Below are 13,574 nucleotides of genomic sequence, written 5' to 3' on the forward strand. Positions count from 1 at the left end.
GTCACTTGTAATGTAAAGAAAATGTAAAGGAAATTGCACACATACAGCAAGACAATATAATTTTGCTCACCTAGCCTATCACTTGAAGCAAAAATCCATCCTTCTGTCCTTTTAAATGTCTGTGTTAAAAGAGCACGTTCGGCCGTTTAGTGAAACTGATTGCTGTGGCCCTATATCCAGCTTAAGCATGGGCTCTTCCTTCATTTTTAATTTGTATCTGCTGTTCGAATGGTAGCTTGGTAAATTTGTTGGCGATCAAATATTCAATATCTCTACTCTCCATAATTGGCTACTCTCACCTTAGCACAGTCCGAAAGGTTGTAATTACATTGGCAGATTCGGCACATTCGGGGAAGAAAGTCCTGTTACAGTGGTGAATTTACAAACAAGAAATACATTAAATGAATAACTGGGAATTTTATTAACATTAAATCCTTCTGCCATTTTCAACTCAAAATATTGGGTAGGCTGTGCTTCCCTTGCCTCCCCTGATGAGCAGCCACTGATATTTTGTATGGGACAATATTAAAATGGCCACTTCAGTTTGTAAGCTGTTCAGTGATGATATTCATGCAGATGCTCTGATTACTGTAATTAAAGGTGTTTCCCAAAATGGGCTCTCAAATCTTTTCTAGAGATACTTTTGGAACCAAACGTTATGGTGCCTCCTAATGGGCTATAACTAAAGTAAACAGCTTTGTCAATATCTGTTGAGATGAGTTAATGTGAGTTAGTCGTAGCATGAATTATTTGTGAGGCAGTCTGTCCCATAATTCCTCTGAACATGGAGATTCAGTGCCCAATGCTTCACATCTACAGGTGGTCTTTGGGCTCAAGCTCAAGAGTTATTGCTTCATTATTAAAAAAATAAGCAACAAGTGTGTATGTGTGTGTGTATTTCTTCAGGGTATGTTTTGAGACTATTCTTTCAGGAGCAGATCATTTAGGTTTGCTCTTTGATAACCTTTATACTAGGGATGTGCCCGAAGCCTAAAATCTGAATTTGGAAATGCACGGAAAATGAATAATGGGCTTCTACGGAGCCCCTAAAGGGACATTGTTAGGCTGCGTTAGTCAGTTACATTACTGAACATCTGATTTCACTTCATAGATTTCACATAAAGGTAGAAAGGAGAGATGACTGACAGAATGATGTCAGAGGATTTGGTGCATAACAGATCCTGAGCGTCATTGACAAATATTTTATCTTGTAAAATGTGTGGTCAGTACCACCGCTCCCTATACACAGAGTACGTGTAAATGCGAATTGGAAAGTGAAAGTGAAAATCAAGTAATAATTCCTTACATTTATAATAATAATTCCTTACATTTATATAGCGCTTTTCTGGGTACTCAAAGCGCTTTACATATGGAAGGAGGAATCTCCTCAACCACCACCAATGTGCAGCATCCACCTGGATGATGTGACGGCAGCCATATTGCGGCAGAACGCCCACCACACACCAGCTTATTGGTGGAGAGGAGACAGGGTGATGAAGCCAATCAGTATATGGGGAGGATTAGGAGGCCATGATGGACAGAGGCCAATGGGCAAATTTGGCCAGGATGTCGGGGTTACACCCCTACTCTTTTCGAAGGACATCCTGGGATTTTTAACGACCACAGAGAGTCAGGACTTCGGTTTAACGTCTCATCCGAAAGACGTGAAAGTGAAAATCAAGTGCACATTCGAAAGCAATTACAATACCCTGCATATTGATAGCGGTTCCCTGATACCTGCGAATTATATACAGTATAATTATCCAACTATATAATTGCAAGAGAATGCAAAAGCATTGAAAATTTATATTTTTTCCTCCCATCTCATACTTTTTGGAGGTCAATTGCCAAACCCTACTTGATACCTTTTTATCATATATAATCTTTGTGTGTATGTGTGTGTGTTTCAGCATGCTCTGCGGCTCATGGCCTTTGGGCAGATCTATAAGGTCTTGGAAATGGACCCTCTCCCCTCAAGTAAACCTTCACAGAAATTCCCCTGGTCAGATAAAGAAGGTGAGCACACATACCAAATTCATTACTTAAACCTGAAGTGTGTCGTTTTTTTTTTTTGTTGTTGTTGTTTGAATACTCCTAGTTTAATATATAGATACAACTATAAGTCATTTGTAGGTTGATTTCTCTGAAAAGTATGAAAACTGTGGCAGACTTAAAACATTACTCTGTTTGTTGAACATCCTGATCTGCCCGACAACAGCAACTTTGACTTAACCAATGGTGTTGGCATTTGGGGTGGGGCTGATTGTCCATCTGATTGTCCAATCAAAGAAAGGAAGTTTTTGGGAAACCTGTTTGAAAACAGTCAAACTTTTTTCAAATCAATTTGGTGCCACTGATATTACATACTTTACCTTTTTTGTTTTAATAATAATAAATAATTGTGAATTTTTACACTAACTTACAGCTCTATGGGACTGTTGATATGTTTTAGTAATTCATTGCAGGTGTGTTTTCATCAGCACATTAACTTTAATCTTGTGTTGTATCAGGTCTAGGGCTGAAGAGACCTTATGAAGATGGTCTGCTGGACGACAAAGACCTCATCAAGAAGATGAAGCGCAACCTGAGAAAAGGTCCGTCTGAGTAATGATAGACAGATATACTGGCCAGACCGGTTAATTTACTGATATTTGTTGGGATTGTGGGCATCTGCCGACAGTGTTGGGGGTAACACATTACAAGTAACTTGAGTTACGTAATCAGATTACTTAACTAGTAAAGTAACGCATTATTTTTTCAATTTACAACAAAATATCTACATTACTTTTTTAAATAAGTAACACAAGTTACTTTTTCACATTTATTGACTGACAGCTCTCTTGTCCACATGTTGAGAGAAATAAAGTGCCGAGGCGTTGTATGCGCTGTGTAAACATGATGGTTATTGTAGTTCTAGACTAAATGTGAACATTCATTTACTCATCTCACTTGCACGAAAACATTAAGTATTCCTCAAAATGACTAAAAACCGTGAAATGCAATCTCAGAATATTATGCAAACCTGTAATAAATAACTATATTAAATTACACAAATATACTTTAATAATTAATATACTTTTTTTATTAATAAACTCACTTTATTAATGTCTTTGCTGCTGACCTTCAATGAGTCAATTAAACTATACTAAGAAGCTAAAATTACTTTAGATTAGATTTAGAAATAAGAGTGTTGAACTTATTCTATTCTATGTTGAACCTATTCTTCTTTAATCCAGAATAGCAGCACAGCTGAAAGTTTTGTTTGAGCTGCGCCCTCTACTGTACAGGCGTAAATATGCATTTCCTTCAGGCGGAGGCTTATTCATTTCACTTTTGGTGTGAAAGGACCTTAACATTAGCCAAAAATAGAACTTTTTTGTTGTTATTAGAAAACAAACAAGCAAGCTCAGTCCAGGTGAGAAAAAGTAACGCAAAAGTAATTATGAATAACTTTTCATAAAAAGTAACTAAGTAACGCAATTACTTTTAAAAGTAACTTTCCCCAACACTGTCTGCCAATATCAGTGTTTGCTTGGTTGATTAATTGTGTAGTTTGATTAAATATTGTGCAAAATAAGTCTTAATTTAGGCAAACTTATGTGCATTTCTTTTGTTATCATTAAATTGCTATACTGTAGATAACAGTATCAGCACTGGACATTGAAAAATTCATATCAGTTGACCTATAGTACTGTTGTAGGTTCTTATTGGTCAGGTTTTCTGCAAATTTCTAGCGCACTTTCTAATATTTATAAGGTTTTTTTTTTTTTTTTCTATTTTTATTTAATATTTGTTAATATAATAATTTTATTTAATTTTTAAATCACATCTGAATTTAGTACTACTATTAAAAGAATTACAAGTAGCGTTCCTGATTAAAATAAAGCTTTCTTTGTGTTTCATGACACAATGTAGAAAAATGTGACTGTCTTGAACATCTCCTATTTTAAACCAGCAAGGTAACGCTCATACAGTCACCTGCATTCTCCAGTCGTTTGTTCTTTATTATTTCCCTGTTTGGCCATAAAAGCTTTTGTCCTCTTTATTATGATTAAGGTATGACACGTTTCATTTTTCCTCAACTCAGACCTTTTTGTTGTTGTTGTTGCTGTACTGTCTATTCTCTGCTTTCTTTTCTAAGCTGTCCGGTTCTCACTCGACACTCTTATTTGTGGCCATCCCTTCCCTCTAGCTCCTCATCCTGCTACACTTCCATCTCTTGCTCTCTCATACAGGAAGCAGACAACCGTTGGGAAATCAATGGCATTGATTCTTAATTTCTCTTGGAGCCGCGCTGCTGTCCCCAGCCTGTGCTCCTCACTGGACTCAAATAAATCGCTTTCAAAGCAGCAGAATTTCGCAATTAGCCAGCTGATGGAACGAAGGGATACTACAAATTTACAAGATGAGCTGTGTGTCTAGGAAAACGTTTCCTTTTCGCTGTACTTGCTAACGGTTATTTCTGTTCTTTTTCCCTTCCAGCAGTTCTTGACAGTAAAGCAATAGACTCAAATCAACCCATGAACGCTCTGATGCGCTTGAACCAGATCCGGCCGGGGCTGCAGTATAAACTGCTGTCTCAGTCAGGTCCGGTTCACGCCCCCGTCTTCACCATGTCTGTAGACGTCGACGGCACTGTCTACGAAGCCTCTGGCTCCTCTAAGAAGACCGCCAAGCTGCATGTGGCTGTAAAGGTACATCTGGACTTTAGTTGTTTTTACAACATGTGATTGGAATGGTGAGCATTATGTAAAGAGATAAAGGATTAATTCACTCAAATTAGTATTTCGTCATCATTTATTCACCCTTGGGTTATTTGAAACCCGTATAAGGACAAATTAGACAATGTCCAAGCTGCTCTCTTCCATGCAATGAGAGTGAATGGTGACTGTCAAGCATTAAAAAGGACCATTAAAGTAGTCCCTGTGACCCATGTGGTATATTTCTAATCTTCTGATACTGTAGATTTACACACTTGTATGGAGAAGAGCAGCTTGGACATTCTGCCTAATTTCTTTATTTCTGAGCTAAGGAAGTCATATGAGTTTCAAAAAACTGGGTGAGGGTGAGTAAATAATGACAGAGCTTTTATGTTGGGATGAACTATTCCTTTAACAATATACACTTGAAGCCACAGTGCAGATATGGGGGTGATATGAGATCAAGCCTGGCTTGCCTACTTTCTTGATCCCTTTTCCCCTCTTCATTTGCTGTGCTCTCATTGAATAAATGTGGCAAAAGGTCAAAAAGTTTTAATAATAATTAGTGCTAAAGCTAACAATTGTTTTTATCAATCTGTTGATTTTGTTTTCGATTGAACTACTTGATTAATCAGATAAAAATGCTAACTTTTTTTTTTTCCTGTGTGCATGCACAAAAGGTTTAAAGTCAGCATTAAATGCTGTTCACAACCCAATTTACATACATATAATGTATTTTCAGAGTTTTCAGGTGTTGAATTCAGGAGTTTTTTTTTTGTTTTGTTTTTTTTTAAGCTCCAGTTTGCTCTGCTTGTTTGTAGAGCTGCACAATTTTGCCATTTTGTAATGATATATCAACATGTCTATAAAATAATAATTATTATTATTATTGCTGAATAAAACTATTAAACAATATTTAAGTATTTAAATGAAATAATATAAAAAAAATTATATTTTTATTTTACAGTAAAAATGTAAAATTTCAATACTAATAGTCTCAATTTCTTCATTTTCAAATGTCAAACCATTGAGCTTTTATTTATATGAGTGACCCAAACTCATCAGATGACACTGAAAACACACGGATCATGAGCTGCTTGTGTGTAAATGAACACCGTGCCATGATTCATTCTGAATCATAGCATTTGCTATTTTATAATCGGACTAGGCTATTTTATTTCTATGAATTGTTCCATTAAAATATTTACTCTAGTGTTACTAGACATTTTCTAGTGTGATCAGGCCTCTAATGTATACAGACCTAGTTGTTATGCTAGTGTTAAGCTCTTGTTAGATGCATACTCGACCCCATGACCCTAGTTAAATCTGTCTGTTAGCGGAATAGATGACCCTTCTTGAACTAGATTTGTAAATGTGACCCTATTGTCACTGTAAAGAAGTTTACAGCAATATGTGGTTCTCTTCAGGAAGACCAGTTAAGCTTATTCCCACACACACACCAGTGATTCCCAGGATGCAAAAAGGGCTCAAATCTATGTAATCCCAGAGTGCTTGTGAACAAAGGCTCTGGAGCGTAAGACCACACTAATCCTCTTTCTGTGAGAGCGCACCCATTAATGGCACCAACAGCCCCAATTTGGGTCAGACTGTCAAATGAACACTGGTGCTCTTATGATATCCTTTCCCCTGTGTAAACGCACACTTAAAGAATGCATTCACCCTAACTGTGAGGTATGAGCCATCAATAGTAGCGCTGAATCAGTTATAATGAATGTATGTATATTATATTATAATAGTGTGTATTTGTATTAATAGTGTATTTAACTATTTTAATAATTGTATATACAGTACCGTTCCAAAGGTTGGGGTCAGTAAGATTTTTTTCCCCCAAAGAAAGGACACATTAAATTGATCAAAAGTGACAATGTTACAAAAGTTACAAAATGTTACTTTTTCAAATAAATGCTATCAATTTTTTTGAAAAAATAATAGCTGACAATTGGCTCTACCATCACAGGACTAAATTACATTTTAAAATATATTCAAATAGAAAACATTTAATTTAATTTGTAGTAATATTTCATAGTATTACTGTTTTTTATTTATGCTTTATCAAATAAATGCAGCCTTGGTGAACATAAGATACTATAAGTGCATAAGAGAGATTAAAAAAATCTAACCGACCCTGAACGGTAGTGTATATATAATTGGAGATTTAATTTATTAGTATTGATAAGTATTTTCAATATATATATTATTGGCTGACAACTGATATTGTACTGATATATTGTGCACATAATATATATATTATATACAGCATATGTATGGTATATTTTTTGTATATTTCTTTAGCTATTCAGGATTTTTTATTTTTTTTTAATATAAGCAGAGTCTTTTTGAGGTGACGATTTCTCTCTCCATAATGACCTCAGTATCCAAGGAACTGTCCACTTTTGATTCCGCCTGCTCATGCTGATGATGGCCACAAAGATGAACTGAACTTTCTCAGCATGTTTCATCATTTTGTGATGCTTTTATACCAAAACTTCCAAAAGTCTCTCAAAACTTCCAAAAGTCTCTTTAAAGCTGTTCGATACAAACGTTAAGTAAAATGAGGGCTGGTGTGGCATAGCCATAGCCACAGCCAAAACTGGAAGTTGCAGAATGTCGTTTATTCCTGTTTGTGTTGCTCCAAAACTATTGGAGTTTCACAATGTTCTTACTGCACCATAAAAGTAGTCCATTACAGTCTTGCGTTATTGTCTTCTGGGACCAGTTACGCCAGCTGTGCGTAAGTTACAACTAAGCCAAGTTTTGAAGTAAACGGGCACTAATAACTTACAATTTACACTAAATATTTTTGTGTTGCACCATCAAACTTAGTAGAAATGTAACTGTACATATAAACTAAATATTTATGCGAGTCTCTGACGAGGATTAACGGTTAGAATAAAATAGCAGATTGACTGAATTGCATCAATAAGCTTTTGTTTTATCTGACAGACTTCAATCTTTTAGACACACACACACACACACACACAGTCACACAATGTTATGTATATAATTTACTTTTTTAGGGGCTCCTCAACTATAAACCCAACCTAAACAGCCTCTGTGTGCATCGGTCCTTGTATTGTAAATACTTGTATTGCAGTACTTTCTTTTAAAATATACTCCAATAATCTGTTTTATTTACAACTTCGAAAAATCTTTAATTTTTTTTATACAGTTTACAAAGGACTATGTTCTGCCTTAAGAACAAATGGTGCAACCTAATAAAGTACAGAGTTAGTTACAAACTAGCATGGACTTTGTTGCAGTTTAACTAAGAACTTAAGAATGACTGATGCAACCCTACCCATAGGTGTGCATTAAATGACAACTTACTAAAATATAATTCTCTCATCATGTCCTGTGTGACCTCCATGCTGGATCTGTTGTGTGATGATGTTTTTGTGGACATGTGGTGTAGGTGCTACAGGCGATGGGTTACCCCACAGGCTTCGACACAGACCTGGACTCCATGAGTGCAGATGAGAAGTCAGACGGGGAGGGCAAGAGCGAATCGTCCACACACTCAAGCAATAACACTTCACACTCAGACAGCTCCAACACGTTGGAGGTACAAGGACACAAACACCAACAGCAAACTCTACATTTACTCAAGTGTTTAGTAAATGTTTTCACTATGTTCTAGCCAAGTCACATTTGTTTAGAAAGTGATTTATATAATGCAGCTTCACTGGACTAAACAAGAAAATAACAGTATTAATGTTACAAAGTTCTTAAATTCTGAAATTTCAGCTCTAAAGCAGCCCTACAGAGGACAGTAGTATCATTATTCAGCTGAAGTGATTTCAGTGTTGATTCAGTTCAATAACATGTTCTGTATCTAGGTGCGAACTCAGGGTCCTATTTTGACGGCCAGCGGGAAGAACCCGGTCATGGAGCTCAATGAGAAACGTCGCGGGCTGAAGTACGAGCTCATCTCAGAGAGCGGAGGGAGTCACGACAAACGCTTTGTCATGGAGGTGAGCCTTAAACACACATGTACCTCTTAATCCATATTCGGCAATAAAATACTGTTTATTTGTGATATTTGCTAAGGTATATGATATTTTTGTTATTAATATTATTATTAGTCAAATTTGGAGTGAGGGGAAAATTTAATCTTTGTTGTGTAACATGTCCAATGCTGTTTGTGCTGCAGACATGAACAATGCCTCAGATTGAGAGGTCTGGCTTTACTTTTTTAAAGACAGAGTTCCACGGATCCTTTTAAAAGTCTGTTCTTATTGTGGTTTATATCCGAGTGAAACGGCTTCTCGAACAAGAACAAATGTAGGGCGGGATTTGATTGTGTCCAGGGGGGAATTGATTGGATGGTTGTGGTTTGCTATTGGTGGATCTCATGTGAGTGACAGGTTGCACCGCCCTCGCGCCAGTAAACACATCATCAGAGAAAAGATGTTATTTTGATTAAAGATTATGAGGGCACATGAATCTTAAAAAATAATGATGTGCATATGTAATCATTTATAATAAATATTCCATAAAAAACAAGAATTGTCCATTTTGATTTCATGGTGACTTTAACAAAAGTATAGCAAAAAGTCTTAATTATAATTTCAAGAGGTCTTGCTGTAAATTTGGGGATGGAAAACAGGAATCGCAATATGGTGTAATGTGATTATTAAACTTCAAATGGCTCTAATTTAATTGTGAGTACTGTGAGTCAAAACGTACCGCTGTTCGCGATCAGTGATTACCGCGCAAGTGATTGCTTATGATCTACTATTCATGAATTATGACAATGATTGCTTTATGGTGTTAATATTGTAATAATTTGTAGATGGCTGTAAGAGTGCAAATTATCAAGTATCTTTTTGAATTAGCAGGGAGTAGTGACGCATATACATTTCAAAATAAGAGTCCCAGTGTATTTTATAATTAAAAGTCCTGCATTATGCATAAAGCATTTGCTTTCTGGATATTATTGGTATTTTAGCTACGAAATAAACTGTATCTGGTTTATTCAAAGTAGTCTCTTGTGGCTTCTCTCTGGGCCGACCCATTACAAGAAAGACTAAGAACATTATATAACATATTTAATATATAGATTTTACTAGTATCAGCCCAACAATCTTTTTATTGCCTTAAATAAGTATCAGCAAAATCCAACATCGATCAACCTCTAATTCATATAATTTGATATATTCATACATAAACCAATTTCAGTACATACATGTATGTATAGACTGAATAAAACATTTATTAAAACAAGTATTTTAATCATGCAGTTACCCTGTTTTGCGGTTGAATGTGCTGCAGCCTGTTTAATTAAGTAAAAGAATCTGAGATACATGATTTATTTTGAGATAGTATAGTTTTGTTCTGTATGGACATATGGAATTAATTTTATTTGTGCAGGTCTTACAGTCTTAAATTTGTTTTTTAAAACTTTGCATGTACCCTGGAAAGAGTCAATATCTAGTTTTTTACAAAAACAACAACAACAACAACAAAAAACACCTTATCATACATGACATGTCATCTCACATTTGTGTTATTGATGGCTAATGTCTGATGTAATTTCCTGTTCAAGACCCTCATCCCGTGCTCTCGTTGGCAGGTGGAAGTCGACGGACAGAAGTTCCGTGGCGCAGGGCCCAATAAGAAAGTAGCCAAAGCCAGCGCTGCCCTCGCAGCTCTAGAGAAACTCTTCTCCGGGCCTAATGCTGCTGGCAACAAGAAGAAAAAAATAATCCCTCAGGTAGGTCATCGGTTGCTTCGATTAGTGACCAATAACGTCCAGATGGTATTGTTCAGTATTCAGTGTGTCTCTCGAATAACCAGGGTCAGTGCCTGGTAATTCATGACCGCTGTATTAGATGTTCTGTGATCGATATTTCCTGGATGAAACTGCGACCTGCAGACTAATTCATCTTTTTTTCTCCAGAAATCAATCTGTGGCAACCTTACACATTAAACACTATGGCATAACTGTAGATTCTCGCTGCTCATTAAAACCTGTAGGGTTATTAACTGTGTGTGTGTGTGTGTGTGTGTGTGTGTGTGTGTGTGTGTGTGTGTGTGTGTGTGTGTTTATTGTAGAGTAAAGGGGCATTAGCTGCAGCTGCTGCTGTGTCTGCCGCCGCGGTCCAGGCCGCACGAGGGCGAGGAAGACCAACCCTCACGCGAGGAGCCTTCGTCAGCGCTGCGGCAGCACCAGGATACGTCACGCCAGGTGTGTGTTTGATGCCAAACAGTCTTTCTATAGTAACTAAAGGCCTGCTTACCTCAAGTTGACTTTTTTTAACACATTTAACTGCATGAAACTGCATTTCTATTACAGAATTCCCAATTTACCTAAAACTTACACCATCGTTCAAAAGTCAGTAAGGTTTTTTTTTTAAAGAAATTAATACTTGTATTCTGCAAAGATGCTTTAAATTGATCAAAAGTGACAGTAGGACAATTGTTACAAAAGATTTCTATTTAAAATAAATGTTGTTCTTTTGAACTTCTATTCATCAAAGAATCCTGAGAAAGAATCATTGTATCACAGTTTCCACAAAAATATTAAGCAGCACAACTGTTTGCAACATTTATAATAAGAATTTGAGCACCAAATAAGCATTTAAGTTGTAATAATATTTCATAATATTACTTTTTATTTATTTATATATTTATTTTTATCAAATCAATGCAGCCTTGGTGAGCCCAAGAGAGAAAATCATAAAAAAATTTTTTTTTACAGATCCCAAACTTTTGAACAGCAGTATATAAATGGCTGAAACTAAATTTTTGTACTGTTTTGGTAAAAAAATAATACACCGAAAACTGAAATCAGTTGTTTTAAATGCTATTGACTTGGGATGTGCCTAAATCTGAATTCGGAAAGGCATGAAAAATGAGTAACTCATTCTACGGAGCCTCTAAAGCAGGGGTGTCAAACTAATTTTAGGTTGCAGGCCTGATGGGAAAAAATGTAACCATACATTAATTTGCAAGAAAAAAACACACTGCTCTTTGAAAACTGCATTTGTTTTTACTACAAAAATACTGTATTAGATTTTTAAAATAATGCTTTATTTAATATTTTTTATTATTGTGGTTTTTTTTTTGTTTTTTTTTTGGAGCAAATTTGATACCGGTTGCCAATTTTTATTTATTTATTTATTTATTTATTTATTTATTTATTTATTTATATTTGTTCTTTATTTGTTCTATAACAGGCCAAACTGGCCTTAAACAAAAAATATGTGTAGGCATTTGGTATACAGGCACCACTGCATTTTGAGCATGAGCATTTTGATTTAAATTAGATTGTATAATTTCAAGATTTACAGAAAAAAAAAACATCATGGTCTGACTTTATCGCTTTGTGAAATTATGCTACATAAGACACCTGCATAAAACAAAAATAGCAGATGGACTGAATGAAAATGCAAATTTACTCTCTGTCAGTAGGTGGCGCTTGTGGAACAGCAGCGATAGCGTTTCCTCGGTTACCGCTGTACACAAAGCAGCACTGCACTTATAAAATAGGCTACTTATACGGTTCCCTTCTAAGTTACATTCAAATAAAACCCAATTCAATATTTATATTTTTCTTCCTATATTTCACAAACAGTGAGCTTGGCCTGGTTCAGTATTTTCTCTGCTGGCACGTCTGTGTTCTTCTCTTTGTGTCCGTATTCAGCATGTGGCTGTGTTAACGTCCTGTTTACAGACTTCGTAATATTTCTACACAAACGACAGTTTGGGAAATGATTGCAAAGCAGTTTGTTTGCAAGTCCAGAATAGATATTGGCCAAAATAAAACTAATAACCATTCGGATTTATGGCCAGTGGACCATGCATAACTGTTTTTTAATTATTGTTCAAATCATCCCCCGGGCCAGATTGGACACCTCTGTGGGCCGTATTTGGCCCGCGGGCCTTGTGTTTGACACCTGTGCTCTAAAGGGACATGGTTAGGCTTGCTGCGGTAGTCGGTTACATTACAGTACATCAGATTTCACTTTTCACATGAAGATATTTAAGGAGAGATGACTGACAGGATCTGGTGTACAACAGATCCTGAGCATCATTGACAAATATCTTATTTTGTACCACCACTCTCTATACACAGAGAGTACGCATAATCCCGAATTGGAAATTGAAAGTGAAAAGCGAGTGTGCATTCAAAAGCGATTTCAATACCCTGTATATTGATAGCGGCTCCCTGATGCCCTCAAATTATATACAATATAATTATCCAATTATATAATTGCTTTAGAAGGCAAAAGCATTAAAATATATATTTTTTCCTCCCATCTCATGTTTTTTTTCCATCACAATGTCCCTTTAGAGGCTCCATAGAATGCATAATTATTTACGAACATAGTATTCGGCTTCAGGCACATCCCTTCTATTGACTGATACTTTCAAGAATCTTTAGTATCGCTGATATGGAACTGATATGTTGTGTGTCTCTAATCTCCAAAATACAGAAGTGTTTTTTTTAATTATTATTATTATTACAATTCCTTCAGTTATCTAAACACTTTTAGGGAATGATGAAATGTTTCCAAATATATTTAGCAAAAGAGTCAATAAGCTTTAATTTTGAATGAGAACAGCTGTTTTTACATGGTATTTTGTTACAACATTGTGTGCATCCATGTTTGCTTGTTTATGAGTAGATGTATTTACATATAATAAATGTATAGTTCATATAATAATATTCAGAAAGGCTCTTTCACATGGCTCATGTCAGTAAGATCACAGATAGTGTTGTGAAGGAGTCTTAACACTGAACACTTAACACTTCCCCTCGTCATGAATACCGTGTTCTCACAGGCTTTGGAACCCCATACGGGTACAGCGCTGCGGCCGCCACTCCTGCATACGGTACGTACCCCTTCC

The 13,574-nt window shown here is 36.0% G+C and overlaps 1 protein-coding gene across 5 annotated transcripts in view; it reads left to right on the forward strand.

Moving 5' to 3' along the window:
- Positions 1-13,574, forward strand: part of strbp (spermatid perinuclear RNA binding protein) — a 98,112-nt gene that overhangs the window by 76,205 nt on the left and 8,333 nt on the right. For 3 of the 5 annotated variants that reach the window (XM_051911415.1, XM_051911414.1, XM_051911417.1), the window contains exons 11-18: positions 1,911-2,016; positions 2,511-2,594; positions 4,483-4,694; positions 8,134-8,283; positions 8,558-8,692; positions 10,294-10,434; positions 10,776-10,908; positions 13,509-13,559. In XM_051911415.1, the coding sequence (XP_051767375.1) occupies positions 1,911-2,016; positions 2,511-2,594; positions 4,483-4,694; positions 8,134-8,283; positions 8,558-8,692; positions 10,294-10,434; positions 10,776-10,908; positions 13,509-13,559 (1,012 nt within the window). The remainder of the gene's footprint in view (positions 1-1,910; positions 2,017-2,510; positions 2,595-4,482; positions 4,695-8,133; positions 8,284-8,557; positions 8,693-10,293; positions 10,435-10,775; positions 10,909-13,508; positions 13,560-13,574) is intronic. The other 2 variants (XM_051911416.1, XM_051911419.1) reach the window with 1 other exon arrangement.

The sequence above is a fragment of the Ctenopharyngodon idella genome, chromosome 10, assembly GCF_019924925.1.
Source record: "Ctenopharyngodon idella isolate HZGC_01 chromosome 10, HZGC01, whole genome shotgun sequence".
Classification (NCBI taxonomy): domain Eukaryota; kingdom Metazoa; phylum Chordata; class Actinopteri; order Cypriniformes; family Xenocyprididae; genus Ctenopharyngodon; species Ctenopharyngodon idella.